This window comes from Artemia sp. Qi Xiang Cuo, chromosome 2, assembly GCF_049724085.1.
Source record: "Artemia sp. Qi Xiang Cuo chromosome 2, ASM4972408v1, whole genome shotgun sequence".
NCBI classification, from domain to species: Eukaryota; Metazoa; Arthropoda; class Branchiopoda; order Anostraca; family Artemiidae; genus Artemia; species Artemia sp. Qi Xiang Cuo.
The window spans coordinates 66,418,634-66,437,532 of NC_142795.1; the positions used below are offsets into that span (position 1 = coordinate 66,418,634).

Below are 18,899 nucleotides of genomic sequence, written 5' to 3' on the forward strand. Positions count from 1 at the left end.
TATAATGGATCTCAGTCCCTCAAAAAATAACTGGCAACACTTTCGAGGAAGGCCACACACCAGATGGGCGAGTGTAATAAACTAACATCTCCTTATTCAAAATATCAACCCCAATGGTCCTCCATCCTTAGAAAGAGTGGAGACAACTGATGGCGCAGTCAACTATTTCCTTCTATACTGACCAACCTGCTCAACATGACCGTTATGTCAAGTAAGTCAAAGTATTTTTTTTCAACCTGTCTACATTTTACAAATATATAAAATTTGTATTTCTTAGATCACTGACTGTAAGCATCTTAGTGGATATATAAAAAGTTGCACCATCTGACAACTTGATAATTTTTTTCTTCAAAAACTTAAGACCAATCTTAAGGTTTATAACAATAAAGAATTGTTAAAGTTTTCATTCTTCCGTGTAGTTCCTACTAGACAAGCAGTTCAAACACACTAATTAAAGTAATGGGTTTGTCTTTAAACTATACAGTTATAAAAAATACTCTTAGACGACTTAAACAAAATTAAAAAAAAATATTAAAGCACACATAATTAATTGAGCTATATTACTAATTAGTAAAACGTAGTATTTACACTCCAACATTTCAGTCAAAGTTCTTGAGGAGGATCGTAGGTTTGACTCCGTCAACAATGAGAAGCTGTTACAGCTTTCAATCCAAAAAGCAGAGCGCACCTTAGGATGGTTTGGACACTGCTGTGAATGCCTCCACATCTACCTACAAAGGTGATCTACGACTTTGACCCTACCAAAGCCAGCTGGAAGCGACCCTGCGGCCGACCAAAGAAGTGATGATCTGACAGTCTGTCCAAGTTCCTGACGACGGCAAACATCAAACTGAGGGAAACATAAACGTTCATCAACGTTCATCCGAAAGGGATACGGAAGGGGTTGCATGGTTAGAAAGGTCGTTTGGGCTAAGCGACTAAACTATAAGCAAATTATTGTTCTGTTAATAATAGCGAAGTTAAGTTTGAGTTTCTTTTTCTTAGTTCATGAAGTAGTTAGACGATTGATATGTGTATTTAACCGCAGTGTTTATCTGTGTCAAAGATTGAGTTACCGTAAGATAGGGCTTGTAACTCTTAGTTATGGATAGTATATTTCAATCTCCTTCAGCACCTCAGAAATTAAAGGAATTAGAGAGTAATAAAATAGATTTTGCGTGTAGATATAATGATGTTTCGAGTGGACTTTCGGACCTTGGTTGCGGTATTCGCTTTCAGCTCGAAGATTCGAATTATGTTTTACCGTGTGAGATTGGTCCTATATGGCGTAAACCTGGCAATTTTTTCAATATTTTTCATCTGAATTGCCAAGGGTTAAATTCAAGTTATAGATTTATTGAAGATTTAGCTAATATTTCGGTTTTTCACGTGATAGCTTTATCTGAGACATGGAGTTGCTTGCTTTAGAGGAATATAATTTTTACACAAAAATAGGCAATTACGTCAACATGGTGGCCTTGCCGTACATATTAGATCGGATATTGAAGTGACCATTCGGATTGATTTAACTATTTATAGGGAGATGGTGTTTGAGTCACTCGTGCTTCATCTTTGTTTAGGTAATTATTCTTGCTACTTAATAGTCCTCTACCGCCCACCGACTTCCTCATATAATGAATTCTTTGATCTTTTTGGGGAGCAGCTTGTTAAGATGCCTGTGAATTTCCCGTGTTTTCTTGTGGGTAATCTAAACGTTGACATGATTGAAATACATGCAAAGAGCAGCCGACTATTCAGATTCAATCGGGTTTAATTAAAACAAATAGAAATAAATAAACATAAATAAACTTCTCTATGCAAAAAACGCACGTTGAATCACTTGAAAAAATAACTATTCTTCCTAATCACGCTTTACGACTCTCGCTTTACTCCTCAACACAACCACATCCCCCAACCATACAATTCACTAAATTTAGTGAATTGAATATTTTCGTATCAATCGGATTACTTCTAGCAATTGACTTACTTACAAAGGTCATGGATATATCGACGACATGCCTTGATAATATATTCTCTAATGTTAGTCCTGACTCCCCCCGTGTTATTGTTAATTATACTTCTGACCATTTTGGTGTGTTTTCTATACATGCTATTCCTCTAGGAAATATTTCTAGGTTAATGAATGAGTTTCTTGGCATTATGTGAATAAAACAATTCTCTTGCGTTATAAGAGTGTTTTATCTCAAATGAATTCAATTCAATTCAATTTATTGAAATAAAAACAAGATGAAACATAACACCAATAATAATATGGATCCTGGAAGCGAACTTGTTGAGGACCATAACAACAAAAAATTGAAAATAAACAAGAGAGAAAAAAAACAAAAAAAAAACAAAAAGAGAAAACACGGGTAAATTAAAGCAAATTGATTAAAAAAATTTAGAGATTTATAATATCAAAGTTTAGTAACATTTTTATACAGCGTGCGAAAACTTGTGGATAGCTCAACACTGGAGGGTATCATATTCCATTGAAGTATAGATTTATAAATGGGGGATCGCTGGGCGGAGCTAGAGACACACTTGGGGACAATAAAGGAACGGTTGGATGAACTGAGACATATGCCTACAGAATTATTGCAATTAAAATAAGATAATAATTGGGGATGAAGGTTTTTATGGTAAGCGGAGTATGCAAGGGATAAATTTAATTTTTTAATAATTTGTTCAAAAGGAATAATACCAAAATCGGAGAACAAGTCCTGAGTGGGATATAGTCGGGGCAGCCGAAAAACTGCTTTGATGGCACGGTATTGGGCAGTTTTTAATTTATTGGTAAATGAAGGATAAGTGTTGCCCCAAACAGATCCGCAGTATGAGATATATGGGTAAATAAAAGAGTAATAAAGGGTGACAAGGATATCAGGGGAAGAAAATTATTCACACGATTAATCATACCTGTCGCAAAATTATGGCTCTGATGTAGGATACATAAGTTGCAAATGATTGGGAGGAGTCTATGTGGACACCATAAAACTTGGCAACTTCGACCTGCAGGAGGAGATTGGTGGAATATTTTAGGCCAAATGCTTGTTGACCTTCATTTTTTTTGTAAGGGATATGAAATAATACAACCTAACTTTTATTGCTGTTAATGGTCATGTAGTTAACGAGAGACCATTCTTGTACTATATTCAGAAGAATTTGAGCAGAGGTGACGACGGATGGTAAATTAGGGCCGGTGATGAAAAAGTTGGTATCGTCAGCAAAAAGTAATGGGTGCACTGATGGACCCCGGCCTGTAACCAAATCATTAATATAAAGGAGAAAAAGTATTGGACCAAGAACAGAGCCCTGCGGGACGCCCCTCGGGACAGGTAGAGGATGCGAGGTCATGCCGCCCAGACTCACACTCTGTACTCTACCAGAGAGATAGGAGCCGAACCATGAGAAAGGAATTCTACGAATCCCTATGTTCTTGAGTTTACTAAATAAAACACTTTGATCAACCATGTCAAAGGCCTTAGAAAAATCCAGAAATAAACCAATTACAGTATTTTTAAGGTCAAGTTGGGAACGGATAAACTGTGTGGCGTCGATTAGTGCATGAGCAGTTGAAAATTTGGAACGGAAGCCATATTGATGAAAAGAAATCAACGAATCTGAAGGATTAATCCCAAATAAAAAGGGAGAAAGACGTCGGAAGATAATTCTCTCAAGCACTTTGGATACAACTGGGAGAATTCAGATTGGACGATAATTACTTATCTCAGATGGATCGCCTTTTTTATGAATCGGGATAACAATTGCTGATTTAAATATTTCTGGGAAGACTCCATTGATCATAGACAGGTTTGCTATATGCACAATGGGTTCACAAACATAGGAAGATGCAGTTCTAAGAAGCTTATTACTTATTCCAAGGAAGTCAGGTGTACTACTATTAGAGAGAGATTCGATAACTTGAAGCACCTCATTACTATCAGTTGGAGAGAAAAATATGGATCTGGGATTCTTGCTAGGGTGTACTGACTCGGAGGGGGAACAGGAGTTAGCATTTGGAAAATTGGTGAAATAATTGATAATGGGATAATATTTTATCAATTGCATCTAATAATGAAGAAAGATTTAATTTGTTTTACCAGATTATCCAAAGTGAATTAGAAAAGCATTGTCAAAGGAAAAAAGGACGGCGTAGGACAACCCCAAAGAAGCCCTGGATTACTGGAGACCTTCTAAAATTGATGCGTACTAGAGACCAACTTTACAAAAAAAAAGATCAATGATAAATGCGATTTAAATGATAAAATATATAATACTTGTCGCAATGCTCTAAACCGATTATTAAGAAAAGCAAAAAGAGAATTTTACTCAGGGAACTTCGAGGAAGTATCCGGATGTCCGGCAAAAACATGGCGCATGATTAAAGAAGTACTCCAGCAGCCAACGAAAACGATCCCACTTGAAATAGTAAACCAAGAAGGTGAAATGCCCAAAAGTGCTGATGATGTTTCGGAGGTATTCGGAAATTACTTCTCAGCGGTAGGAAAGAGTGTTGCTGAAGGAATCTGTCCAATGTTAGATGATCCAAGCATTTTTGACTACCTTGGTCATTATGAACCTGAGGTTTCAATGCATTTAGCACCTGTATCATTAAGTGAGATGAAACAGATCATCTACAAAATGGAAAGTAATGCTTCTGGTAGTGATGTTACATCATTAAGAATGGTTAAATTTATTCTGCCACTAATCCAGAAGCCACTTTTGTCCCTAATTAATTCTGCATTTAAAGAGGGTTTCTTCTCGTTTTGCTTTAAAGCAACCAGTGTGATCACTGTTCATAGGGTGGATGACGCAAATAACTTAGGAAGTAATAGGCTGAATTCTATCCTTCCAGTGCTATCACGTGTTTTAGATAAGTGCTTTGCTGCCCGTCTTTATGCATATTTAGAGCGTCATAATGTGTTAAATTCTACCCAATTTTGATTTCGGCATGGTTTCACAACAGAACAAGCGGTTGCTTATCTAAGCAGCATAGTCAATCATGCGTTGGATGAAGTCTAGAGGGTTTTAGCTTAACTTTCTACGTGCATTTTTAGCAGGGCGGCTGCAGTATGTTCAGATTGACTTAAAGCGTTCATTAAGCTTTCCTATTACACGTGGAGTTCCACAGGGCTCTGTTCTTGGACCTCTATTATTCCTAATTTTTGTAAATGACCTAACTCAAACCATATCTAATATAAAAAACGATTTCAGTGAATTATTCAATGATCCACAAGAAGTGACAGTACCGATGTTTGCTGATGACACGTCGCTTGTTTGTCTCGCAAGAACTGAGAAGGGATTACTTGAATTAAGTAAACAATCGTTAGACAGAGTTTCAACTTGGATGCGCGTAAATAACTACAAATTCACCCGGCTAAGAGTAGTTTTATCATATTCTCAAGAACAGCTACATATTACCCATGGATTTCTCGATTAAAATACAGTTATGGCGAGATTGGAACGAAGTCTTGTGTCAAGTATTTAGGTATTACACTTGATGAAACTTTGTCGTTTAGGAAACATGCTGGGAACACATTAGCGATTTTATCACGGAATATTGGAATGCTTAGAAAATTTGCAAACTTTGTCCCGTCTCGCATTTTAAGGTTGTTGCATTTCAGGGTAATACTTCCACATATTTTGTATCGTTCTTCAGCGGGGCGAGGGACATTTCCAGCGCTAATTAATCCGATTCAAGTTCTCCAAAATTATGTGGTTTTCATACTTCTCAATAAATCTTATAGTGGTTCTGTGAGATCAGAGTACATAAGATAAAAAATTTTACCGGCTACTGGCTTACGGGATTTTTATCACCAGTTATTTATGTTCAAGTATAATAATAATAATCTACCTCTATGCTTCTCAGGCATGTTTAAGGTTAGGTCTGATTGCCACAATGATAATACTCGAACAAGCAAGGCACTGTCTGCTCCAATTGACATTCCTACAAGGCCTAAGTTCTCCTTTAATTTATCGAGGAATAAAATTATGGAATACTAATGATAAGAAAATTAGTGACACAACAAGTTTTGAAGAATTTAGAAATAAAGTTAAAGAAAAAATGTATTCTAACTATGAGTTTTAAATTATTATTTGTCATTTTTATTTGTATTTCATTTATAAATTTATAGCTTAGTAATAATATGATTATTAATGGTATAAAATGGTTTGGAAAAATTTAGAAGTGAAGTCACGGAAAAAATGTATTCTATTAATGAGTCCTAAGCTATTATTTGTTTTTTTATTCGTTTTTTTCTTCTTCTTTTGTTGTTTGAGGTGTGTGAAGGAGTATAGTGGATTATTGGATAGCCTTTCCTTTTTTTGTTGTCGTTACGGTGACTTCAGTAGTAACTCAGCAAGGAATTATGTATTTTATTTATACACATATACATATATATATATATTTTTTATATTATCAGTATTTCTGGTATACTTAATTTGTGCTATAAATTAGTACTAAAATTTTCTCCTTTTTTCTATTCCTGGCACACCCCTAAGAACTTGCCTTAGCAAGTTCATGGGCAGGCTAGAAGATTTAGTTGAAAGACTTGTTTTTTTTCATGTATTATATGTTTACATATATGTATGCATTTTGTCAAGTTCTATTTTTTATTAATAAACTAAACTAAACATGGACCGGTGGAGACGGGGGAGGCAGACTCACTCTCTACGCCGATCAGCACCCGGCAGGAGACATAAGTCAAGTCAAGTCAAAACTTCGGCCAATAAGACAGATAATAAAAGGACGTAATAAGACTGGGATTCTATTAATTTTTTTAGATTTGTCCACCTGTGATGGATTCTTTAGAGTTAGGGCATTTTGTCAGTAGAATTGCTTAAGTACAGAATAAATCAAAATTATCAACATAAACACAGGATGATGCTTATAGTCCCCCCCCCCCCCATTTACAAAATAAAATCAAATAACTTGGAAAAAACGTTTCATGATCACACATTTTTTTTTTTTTTTATAATTTTTTTTTACTAGCCTCAGGGTTTCAACTCCCATGGTCCTTTCGAAAATAACAGGCTTTTCATTCTGGAAATTTGTAATCAATGTTGGGAACCAAAAGCCAAAAAAATACTTGCTTGAATTCATGTTCTATAATTCTTCGCCTTGTAATGACGCAGTGGAAACCCCTTCCTCAGAAACTTCTGGTCACCAACTTTAAATCGTGCCTGTTATAAGGAATTTTTTGCTCCACAAATAACGGCAACTCATTTTGTTTGGACACAACGATATTCTCTACGTTTAGACATTCTGATTATTGTTATTAAGTTGTATGTTCCAAAAAATCCAAGCCATTGAAATAGCTCCTATCTTAAGAAAATATCATTACTACAAGACCTTGAACTTGCCGAAACAACAAGATTTTTTTGATTTTTTAACTGGTTGAAAGTTTCAGGTATCTTTTTTTTTACATATAGTTCAAATCAGACAGAAAAAAATGTCAACTAATTTAACTGAGATACAGCTTTTATTGGTCTATTATAACCTTATGCGTTGTGTTAGTTGAAAAAGACACATTTTTATTCAAAGAGAAGGCCAAATTTTTACTAGAAGCAATTAAATAATACAAAAATGATTAATTAATGACAGATGGGTTCACTAAAACAATCAGTATAATAAACAAAACTTCAATGAGACGTATTTTTACACTAAACACAGGAGCAACAACAGCAGCAGTATAATAAAATACTGTCAAAATTAGTGTATAGAAAGAAAACCGTTAAAAGAAAGATCCGTTTCGCCCTTCTTCCACTCTTTTTCTTTCTGTTCCTTCTTTTCTTTTTTCTGTTTTTCTTTTCTTTCTGATTCTTTCTGTCCCCCATTGCTTCTTCTAAGCTACCATCCAGTTTAAACGCAAAATGTATTTTCTTTTCTATGTTTCAGAAAGCTTTTAAGCGGTCTTTTTTTAATCACTCTTTCAAAATACTGTCGTTTAATTCAAAGAACAAAGAGCTAGTTACTATCATTAAAAAATTTTTAAACAGTTGACAATTTGATTCATATTTCACTCTAACTTTATGTAAAATTAGTGCAAAGAGCTTTTTAAAATAAATTCTAAGTCTATTAAACAAATTCTTTTTAAAATCGAAATTTTCCTTCTTTCTTTTTCTTAACTGACCCTACCAAAATCACCAATTACCGAATTACCAAACCGTTAGAAACAAAGATTTTAAAGTTGACCACAGAACATATATATGTGTTTTTTTTTATTCATGACAAAAAATTTGAAAGCAAATTCTCGAGCTGAATAAATACCACACAAAAAAGAAGCGTAAATGACTAACCTCGATTATTCCAGTAACTCGGCCATATTGACCAGCACCGCCGGACTGCTTTTTATGCAAATAGTCAAATTCAATTGGTGAAACCAGAGATTCTCGGAAAGCTACTTTAGGTTTGCCCATCACTACTGGACAATTGTATTCTCTCTCCATTCGCTATAAACAAAAGCCGTTCATTATGTTAAAGCAGAGATAAAAAGAGAAAAATAATTAACTTCACTGAAAACAAGTTTCTTTGCTATGTTAGCAGCCAACCTGAGTAAACAATAACAATCACGGAATCATACTTTCAATATATGACTACCAATGACCATACATAAAAAAAACAACCTGAAATACAACTACATCAACTAAAAGGGTTTTCTGGACAGGTGGCATCAATGAGATTCCTACTACTACTAGAAACTCGTTGTAGAGTTTAACCAAATGAGAGCGATACAACGGCAAACACAGTTCATTCGTTCCGTGTTACGCAAAGCTTCAGACTCTCTTCTTCCAAATCCTAAAAATGTTTATTTGTATTTTACAATCGCGTCCTGAACTAATCTAAGAAGTCTTGCGATTCCTTACTCCCTTGGGGGCTATTTATTAAAAGCACTTCAAATATATGGTTTTAGCAATCTTAAGCACGTGTCCAAGCTAACAATGCCGTTCATTCACGCAACAAATGCTTAGTGACTTCGAACGATATCAATTAAGTATCCTTAGAACGATTCCGTAAAATATGTCTAGCCTCTCTTTCATTTCCTAGTTTAGCGTCTTTAATGCTTCTGTACTGTTTAACCCTGCTGTCATTGCTGTCTTGAACACCCTAATTTCAAACTTATTTGAATCCTATTTCATATACTTCTAAGTTGGGTGAAAAAATCAAAGTAAGTTCTAAAGTTGGCTATTTTTCTAGCTTTTTTTCTACATCCTTGGTTGTAAAGCTACCTTTCTATAGGAAGAAACGTTTCTACTTCTTCAACAACTATATAATTTCTGAGTCACCCTTGCATCTTTACTTACAAAGGGTCTTCTTTTAAGTTTAGTATTTTTTTTTAAGGTTTGTTGTTTGTATTGTCCTGCGGACTCTTATCTGTAAATTTTAGTATTTTATTCTGCACTGAAAACGGTTGAGCAGAGGTCTCGACCGAAGTATTTTCATAGTTTTCTTCTATTTTTCACTTCTATTTATACTTGTTTTCCCTTCTTTACGATTTTTTATTGCTTTTTAACATCTACCCTTCATAAATCTACAGATTATATCTTCTATTTTAACGACGTTATCTTTCTTCACCTTTAAACCAAGGTACACACTATCTTCATCAAAACTACCCGAAACAAAATTACAATCATAAAGATTTTCAAGAGTTTTACAAAAAAATGATTCCATTAGAGTAATCCAGAAGGGAAATAGTATTTTTTTTTCTTTTTTATTAAGGGGAACGGATATAACTATATTTCAGGCCAAACTCACGTCAGAGCCATCTAATAGGTTCATATTAACTTAGTACCTTTGATTTAAGCTACTTAGCATGTTCATTATGCACATTGAAGATCCTAAAATAGCACAAGAGCATTAAATCATCCTTAGTCTTCTTATCAGTGGTAATCTGACTTCTGTTTTCTATTTTAGGGCTTTCTTAAATTTCAAGAGATAGAAACTTGACAGAAATGAAGGAAGATAATAAAAAATATTTATAATACAAATATTTCCTGGGGTTTTCTACGGTTTTAGATCAACCTCAGAAAATTTTGTTCACATTAATTCTGAATAGAAGCTATCTTAATCCTGGATATTCTTAAGTAAACTCCATATAAGGTTTAGTATCCAAAAATGACCAACAAAATGACAAAAAAAACTATGTTAATTTACCTCAACATAAAATCAAAACCTACTAATTATGTGGCAATTTAGTTGTGTCACAACTGAATTGCCACATAAACATTTTACTATAATTGCCAAACATCGACATTGGGTTGCATTATTACTTATAATCGTTGCGTGACCATTTACATGGAAACAATTTTTTTTACCCTTAAATGAATCGGAAACTAATAAAAATTTAGACCAAAAAAGTTGCCCTTCGTTCCTCCAGATGAACACATTACTCTTGTGATAAAGAAGAAATACCCAAACAATGAAAATTCAAAATCTGTCAGCATCTGGGCTGTAAAGTTCAACGGCCCATAATTTCTTGATTGACATCACCTGGCCGTTAACATTCTCCTATCAAGTTTTCAGTGAATGCAAACACTTTATTAAACTTTAAAAAGCATATTCTTAAACTTCTTTTTTAGACATTTTGAAGTTTCTTGCCCCATAAGTTCCAAACAGAATGAAGATGGGTAAGCAAATGGGTTAATGCCCCATGAGCTTCAAGCCCATCAGTCAAAAAACCAAACACCTACCAACTTCTCTACTGAAAAGTTGTGATTTAACCCGTTCTTGAAACCCTAATAATACATGAGTTGTAACCATGATAATATAGATAATAAATTCTTGCGGTTAAGGTGAAGGTGTTTTCGAGGGCCAAGGGCCCATTTTACACATGAAATCCTACAGACTAAACATCAGTACACGTTTTTTTACTCAAACAGTCGACATGTGCGACATGTCGACCTTCCAACTTAAAAGTTTGAGGCAGGAGGGCTGGAGGTATTGAAGAGATTGGCCCACTTTGGTTTCCTAAGCAAATAGATTGAAAATCCTTGCGCTTGCGAGAATATTTTTTAACAAAGGCGCAACATTACAACCGTTCTGCAAAAAAATTGCATTAAAGAGGATGAGGGTGGGAGGGGGAGGAGGTCTTGAAGAGTCTAAAGGCCCAGTTTGTGCCTCCATCATTGCGAACTAAAGATCTTTGTAGCATTCCGCTTCAAACCGGACGCGACATTTACACCTTTTTAAAGTTGGTGGCAAGAGGGGGGAGGGTGTTACAGTGGACATGGGCCCGCTTTGTGCCTGAAAATCGCTCTGAAAATCGCTCTTTTTTTCCGACTTAAAAAATGTGTGACATGCCTATCTTTCTGCTATAAATTTGGTGGTGAGAGGGGGAGAGGTGTTGGAGGGGTCACGGGTCAACTTTGGTCATTTTATCTTACAGATCAATATCCCTTGTATTCTAAAAGTTAGCAGGAGGATTGGAGGGGAGGAGGGGGGTGGTGGTGCCAATGGTCCCCTTTTGCTCTTCAATAATAAAAAACCTAAGATCCCTGCACCATTCTAGTTCAAAGATGTGCAATATTACCTTTAGCCAAAAAGTTAAGACAAGAGGGTCCAAAGGAGAGGGGGGGGGGAGGACCAAGGGCCAATTTTGTCACCGCTTTATTTTTCCAACGGTTAATGTCTTAGCTTGTTCCTGAACGGAGTCATTATCCCCTTTTCGGTTTGTTTTCCAGTTTCGGTGTGTACCACAACAAAGAGGTTGTCAGCCCCTCGAAGTTTTCATTAGTGTATCTTCTGAACTTAAAAAAAAAACGCTACAATATACAATTATTAGCTCTTCAAGGTATATCAACCACCGTCAAACGAAAATTTTATCCTTCATAGTTCAAAAGTTGATTTTCATTCCAGGAGACAACTTAAAATCATAATTAAGAAAAGAGCTATGGAAAACCCTCAGTTTCTTTTGCATTAAAAGAAGTATTGAAGTTTAAGAGCCACGTGGTATCATTCACTTACCTCAATCCCAAACATCGGAAATGAAATCCTAAACTCTACGGAATCACGAACAGAACTAGATTGTAAAAGTAGATGGCAGGACTTTTGACCGTTGGAATATGTTCAATTCTTGAATATCTAAATTTTTCAACATATTGTTTTAAGACAAAAACAATTCATCGGTGTGCCAAAGAACACTAACATTGCCTATCTTAAGCACTTTTAAGTTTTAATACAACTTCAACTTAAAACTACTTGCTGATTGCTTTTTTGCTTGAAAAGAGCTTCCCAACAGAAAGTAAAAACACGCCTCGAAGAAATAAAAGTTCGACAGAACAGCTTAAGATGGGGCTCTCTGACACAGACAACGTTACTTCAGCTCACACACTATTGGTTCTGGTTCAAGGACAAGCAAAACAATACCTTTTGGCCAAAGACACGAATTTCTGGAGTTTTCCAAAATGTAATACGATATTCATCAATCTAGCCGAGGGTCCACTCTTTCCGCAAAACCGTAGAGGTTAGACTATTGTCAGGTTCTTACAATAAACTAAAATCTGCAACAGAAATGAAGGAAGAAACCAGAGTGGCCAGATGTGGCACATTTGCACCATTTTGGCGCTTTTCTGAGGCGCTTGCACGTTAATTTTTGCAAATCGACGCATTTTTTTAGAGGGGCGCATTCTCACAGAAAAACGGAGTTTTCGGCAGCATTTTCACTTTTATGGTAGCGCAACTTTAAACCAAAGATCTGGAAACACTGGAACAAACTGTTGCTCCTATAACAGAATTAATCGGCTTCATGCTAGCTTCGGGTTTTAGACTAATTCCTAGTCCACTTTATTAATTCAAAGTGTTTGAGATTTTACAGCCTAATTGGCAATGTTCTGAAACGAACCCCCTAATAATAAGGTCTAGTACTCTAAAATGACCAAGCTCTGCGTGATGAATCTACAATTTTAAGCAGAATTAACTGGCTCCACATTAATTCTAATTATTCAATTAACCTTGAGAAAACTTTAATCCATTAATTCAAAGTGTTCAAGATTCTGCCATTGACACACTTCTTTGAATCTTAATTCTCAATATTCTTCAATAACACCACTAATAATAAGGATTAATGTCCCAAAAGGACCAAGAAAATTCCCGGTACTGAATCTAGAGGCTGTTTTTTAAAGAAAAATTAGCTAGCTCCATATTAAGATGCTTTATACTCGAAAAGTAAAGAAAAAAATCTGAATTTTTTACCACCAGATAACTACTAGATCATAATCAATGCCCACAAGGGCTTTACATTGTTCAGTCTTCCTTTTCATTTTTAATTTGTTTACTTTATGGAGTTAACAACTTGGTAACTGACGAAACCATACAATCCCCTTGCTAGATAAGAGAATATGCACTGACGAATCGTAAGGCAAGTCTGTAAAAAAAATAAATTATAAACAAATAAAAAAAGGAAGAAAAAAAATACAGAGATGTAATATCAAAGTTAATTTTCAGTAGGCCTAAACAGACTCTTTCCGAACCCTAAAGCTAAAAGCTGTAAAAAGTCTTTGAAAAATCCTATGTTTTAATTATAGAGTCTTAAATTATAAATTTCAATGTCTTAATTACGCAAGGTCTAGAAAAAAAGTCTTAATTATTTACCCGTTCTAGAAAAGTCTGGCCGGTCCAATGATGGATGGAATGCATAAACAAAGGAGAGGAAAAAAAGTTTCACCACCGAGCTACATCTTCTAGATCTAGAAGAAAAATGAAATAAAGGAAGCTGGAGACATAAGAATAATAACTAACCTGAGAGTATATTTCCAGGTGCAATTCTCCCATACCTGATGCAATTGTTTCTTTGTTATCATTATCATAGAAAACTTGAAATGTCGGATCCTCTTTTGTGAATCGATTAATGGCCTTTGAGAAGCTGTCTAAATCCTTTGGATTCTTTGGACGAATCGACAGTGAAATTACAGGATCCGGTATATGCATTGATTCCTGGAATTATAACAAAGACTTTATAGGTTCCCAGTTTTTAGTAGAGTTCTTCTTTCATACATAGCATTGACAGTTTGTCCTATTCATAGGAGAGCCAATACAAAATAATTAAAACTGATCTTAATCCTACCCAGCATAACATCTGGTACCCGCATAACCTGATCTCTTCCATTCATACAAGTTAGAATCATTTTGTGCCGAAAATCATCTCAGGTTGAAATTCAATATATTTGCCAGCAAAAAAAGATGACTCTATCATGAAACTTTATTCAGAAGAGCAAGCTTTGAAAATTCCCATAGAATAGAGCAACCCCCCTCCCTATGCACGCACTTCTTGATAAATCAATATAAGCTCACGTAGCTTATTTCTTAATAAATCAATATAGGTACACACAGCTTCAAACAGCTCACAATCTTGGATTGAATGACACGAAGGGGAGGGGATGTCAATAACCCAAGAAAAATGTTTTCTGGCCCAATTTTTTCTTTACTTTCCCCGCGAAAGATCCTTCAGATGAACTTCAGGGTAATCCCTCCCTATCACATGTGTGCACGGACGTTTAATCATAGATGCACAAAACCGTAGTCCATTTTAAAGAAGTAAGGCCAAAGGAGCTTTCAAAGAAAAAGGATGAGGCTTCATTTATAGTACACTTCCTAAATACCCACATTTTTGCAAACAACAGATATTTTCTATTCCTCTGCAAAATGTAGTCTAATATCAATTCCGCCCAACGCTGTTTTTTTTTAAGGAGACAAATCTCATAAGACGCAATGTCATGGAGAGAAATATAAAGTAGTGTCCAAGATTTTTTTCTGAGGGGGGTAGCTCATTCGGGGTAATATTAGGGGAGATTCCTTTCTCCATACTAAGCAGCTTTCTATTTATGTATCTTTCGCAAAAATTTTCTGAGAAATATTCAAATATACTTATCAGCTCAGCTCAGCAATTTCCAACAGTATTGCTCAAATCTCTCCCCTAAAGTACGTTTAAAAAAAAGCTTACCATGGAAAGTCTCATTTTTGAATCAGTTACAAAACTGTCACCACTGGCACAATCAACACCAAACAGAGCACAGATGTCACCAGCATATACTTCGCCAACATCTTCCATTTCATTAGAGTGCATTCGCAAAAGCCTGGGAACTTTTATCTAAAATTAAAAATCACTATTAAAAACACTGCTAATTAAAAACAAAGTCTGTGCGTTTTTAGACCGCTCTAGATTTGATTATTTGGTTGTTTACTATATATACAAACACACGTAATCAGTCACAAACGCAAGACCCCAAAAGCCAAGCTTGTAACGGGGGGAAAGCCTGAGCTTTGACAACTTTATGCTCTTTTTGGTTGTGGTAACCCAAAACGCGTTGTGTTACATAATTTGATTTTTATAGGAGAAAGTAAAAACTGACAGATGTGGTTCAGGCTTTTTTCAATTATTGAAGACCCATCGGTTGTACAAGGAAAATTTTGAACACATCAAACATATATTAAAACAATTCTGGGTACTTAAACGGAGAACACTCAAGAATTGCGCATTGTTTAGATCTCAGAAAACCGGTTTCGTAGCCACAAATACAAGTGACAGGTGATAGAATGCATTGGACTTGTATAATTTGGGCTATATATTTGCAAATTAAGGGGAGCTAGGCTAGGTTACGGGCACTGTCTAAATACTTAACCCCCCACCCCTCCCCCTAATGTGCAAATAAATAGCCCAAATTATATTATTATATAAACTAAAGGTTATATGAAGGTTATATTTCACTAGGATTAACCTAACTTCACTTCTTGGGTGAGTTCCGTTTAATTAACAAGTACCCAATTCTGACATAAGATGTTTCATTTCATCAATATTTTTGAGAATGGGAAAATCTTGAAAAACATTTTAGAAAATTTTGAAAATATTACATGTGCCCTTTGGTTTTGGGCATGATGGTACGATGTTCTCAACTATTCAAATTGCAGGTATATATCCCACCTTTTTCTATCAAGTAGCGTGCAAAGCAGAAAAACAATAGATAATCAGTGGCATAGGCATGTTGATTCAACTTTTTAATCCTGAATAGTTATTTTAGAAAAGATTATATTTTATTCACTTTATATAGCTGGAGCTAACATGAGCATGTCATGACACAAAAAAAGACATAAAACAAGGATAAAAAAAAACAACAACAAACAAATAAATAGCAACACAAAAAATTAAGGCAGCAATTGCTGCTTCAAGGTCAATAAATTATAATGAATCAGTAAAAAAATCAATATAAAAATGAATATAAGTTAAGAATAATTTTCTGAGGTACACATAATATTTGAGATATATTCTTTGGTTTTACACAAGGAGAATTTATGCAAGGAGAATGAGGCAACTTTGCCAAGTATTTGTTTTTTACACAAAATATCAGAGAATATATCTTAATTCACAACGGTTCTTGTAGAATTCAAAGGCGCTGCAAGCACCCTGTATACTCAATTGTATATTAAACACAAGGGGTGAAGGGGCTCAATTGAGCTCAAACACATAATACTCAAGCTTCTATAAAAGTGTATTAGGAAAGTGGAGACAAGTTAGATTTTTTATGGGCAGAAAGTGCAAAAGAGTAAGATTTGCGTGAAGAAAAAACGTATGGGGATCGCTTACAGCGATCACAAAAATATAAGTTAGAACTTAGCTAGTAGTAATAGAGATGTAATACAAATATTAATATATATATATATTTATATAAATATTATTAAATAATTATATATTATATTAATATAAAATATATATTATATATATAAAATATATATTAATAAATATTATATAATAATTATTGTAAATATTAATATATTTAAAAAAAATGAGCAATAATCTTATAAACCAAAACTATTGGTCACAGAAAAAAAGAGTACTAATTTTCATTGATTTTATTTAAGATGAAGGTTGTTTTAGGTTTTAAACCAGAATAACCGGGAAATGTGCAGTCGGTATGCAAGTGAATATCGTAAACACATTTCTACCAAACGTATTTTCATTTACAGCACTTGATTTGCACTTTTGCATATTAATGTTATTCTTAATACCCTCTTATATGTCTATTTTTGAGGTAATCCATATCTAGATGAAGATCCTCATAGTATTATTTGTTTGTTATTCCCATCAACGTTGGTAGCGTGATGAGACTGAGCAATATTATAAGCCGAAAACAAATCCACTGACAGTTGCTTAATCGATACTAATGTCTGAATTTATGTACAGATGTCCCTCATTGTACAGATGTCCCTTCGTCGCTAATAAACCTTTCAACGATTTCCTATTTCTACTTAAAATCCATCACATTAAAGAAGAAGCAGGAAACTATGAAACTATTTTATCTTTTAACATGAAAAGATGATTAAAACAACATCTTTAGCAGAAAACAAGTCTTACAAAAATCAAACAATCTCTTCAGGTTCGCTAAGTTCCAATAAAATGTATAATTTTGGGTTCATTGCCTTCTTGTCAAATGCTAGCGAAAATGAGGCTTTGTAGAAAAGGATACTAGCAAGGCTGCAACGGCTATATTACTGGCTATATTCGGCTGCACTGGTTACATCAGAAGACATCAAAAGAATTATGATGAAATGCTCTGTATAGAGTTCTTTTGGAATTCGATGAAATTGTTCCACAGCCTGTTTTTATATTTTGCCATTTAGTGTTGTACAAATGAGAGTTTATAGAACTTGGCTTTTGATAAGAGGTGGAGACAAGAAATTTATTATAAAAGAATTTGCATATTGCAAAAAAAAGAAAAAATAGAATCAGCAAAGGTAGTTAAATAGTTCAGTTAAAAACACAAGTTAATTTTCAATGTGTTGACACAAGTCACCACAGTAATCAATTATTTAAGGCCTTTTTTTAGAGCTGGAAAGTGGAGCCGGGTTCACTTTCTACAGTTTATTGCAATTATTCGCGACTAACAGAAAACTGCCAGACAGTTTTTCATGAGGAGATAAGAACTGCCTAGACTTGGAAAGCGAATCCAGATCATTGGTTGAAAGTGTTTCTGGCTAGTGGGTTTTGGCGCTAAATCCAAATGATTATGTTCATGGGTTTAATCAAACTTGCAATTCTAACTTTCTTCTTCATGTTATCATCAATTACTCGATCAAACGAACAACCTTTTTGAAACCTTGCAAGATAGTGACTGAGACCAGGTATTAACGTTGGTTCATACACAGAAATTGATTACGACAATGGAAGCGTGGTCAATTTTTAAACTATTTTTTTTTCAGTCGTTATTCGCAACTGGATTGCATAATTTTCACTAGGCTGTCTTATAAGCCAGCTTCGCTGTCCATTGGTTTTTCGCGACTGGTACTTTTTTTTTACCGCTAATACATGACTTGTCGAGAAAACACCTTTTTAATTAAAGGTAAAATATCTAAATCCAGTGTAAGGTCAATGTTGCCTAAATTTCTAAAATTGTCAAAGATGAGCCCTGCGAGGCAATACTTAAGGGTCAAAAAGGCAAAGGTAAAGGATACGGCACTAGACTATTAAAGTCCAAACCGGCGGTGCTGACCTCCATTTCAAAGCCCTTCAGCCAGGAAGTACAATGGGAGGGGGGGGGGGGCTGAGGGCCAGCCTTCCTGTACTTTCGCATTACTTTCCTGCTTACCTTCCCCAGATTTCTCCAGGTACCCATTTAGAGCTGGGTCGACTCTGGCTGAGCTTACAAAGTCGTGCCACTGACCCCCATCCCAAACCAAACAACTGGCCATACCAGGAATCGAACCCTCGCCCTTCGGACAAAGGATTCCAAAGCCAGCACGTCAACCAATCGGCTAGGCAATACTAAGAGTTTCATGTAATTGACTGTAGGCGAGAAGTTACAGTTTAAGTGTAACAGTATTTACAAGTTATTTTTTGACTTAGCGTCCTTTTTTTTTTTTTAAATTAACATTTATACCCCCGCACGATTCCAAAAACTGTAAAATCAGC

General features: G+C 35.0%; 1 protein-coding gene across 1 annotated transcript in view; it reads right to left on the bottom strand.

Annotated features, from left to right (window-relative positions):
- The window catches only part of mEFG1 (mitochondrial translation elongation factor G 1), a 91,970-nt gene that overhangs the window by 14,509 nt on the left and 58,562 nt on the right, over positions 1 to 18,899 (bottom strand). Inside the window, exons 8-10 of the mRNA XM_089108226.1 lie at positions 14,940 to 15,086; positions 13,739 to 13,933; positions 8,302 to 8,454 (exon numbers count right to left, since the gene is read on the bottom strand). Coding sequence (XP_088964352.1) covers positions 8,302 to 8,454; positions 13,739 to 13,933; positions 14,940 to 15,086 — 495 coding nt within the window. The remainder of the gene's footprint in view (positions 1 to 8,301; positions 8,455 to 13,738; positions 13,934 to 14,939; positions 15,087 to 18,899) is intronic.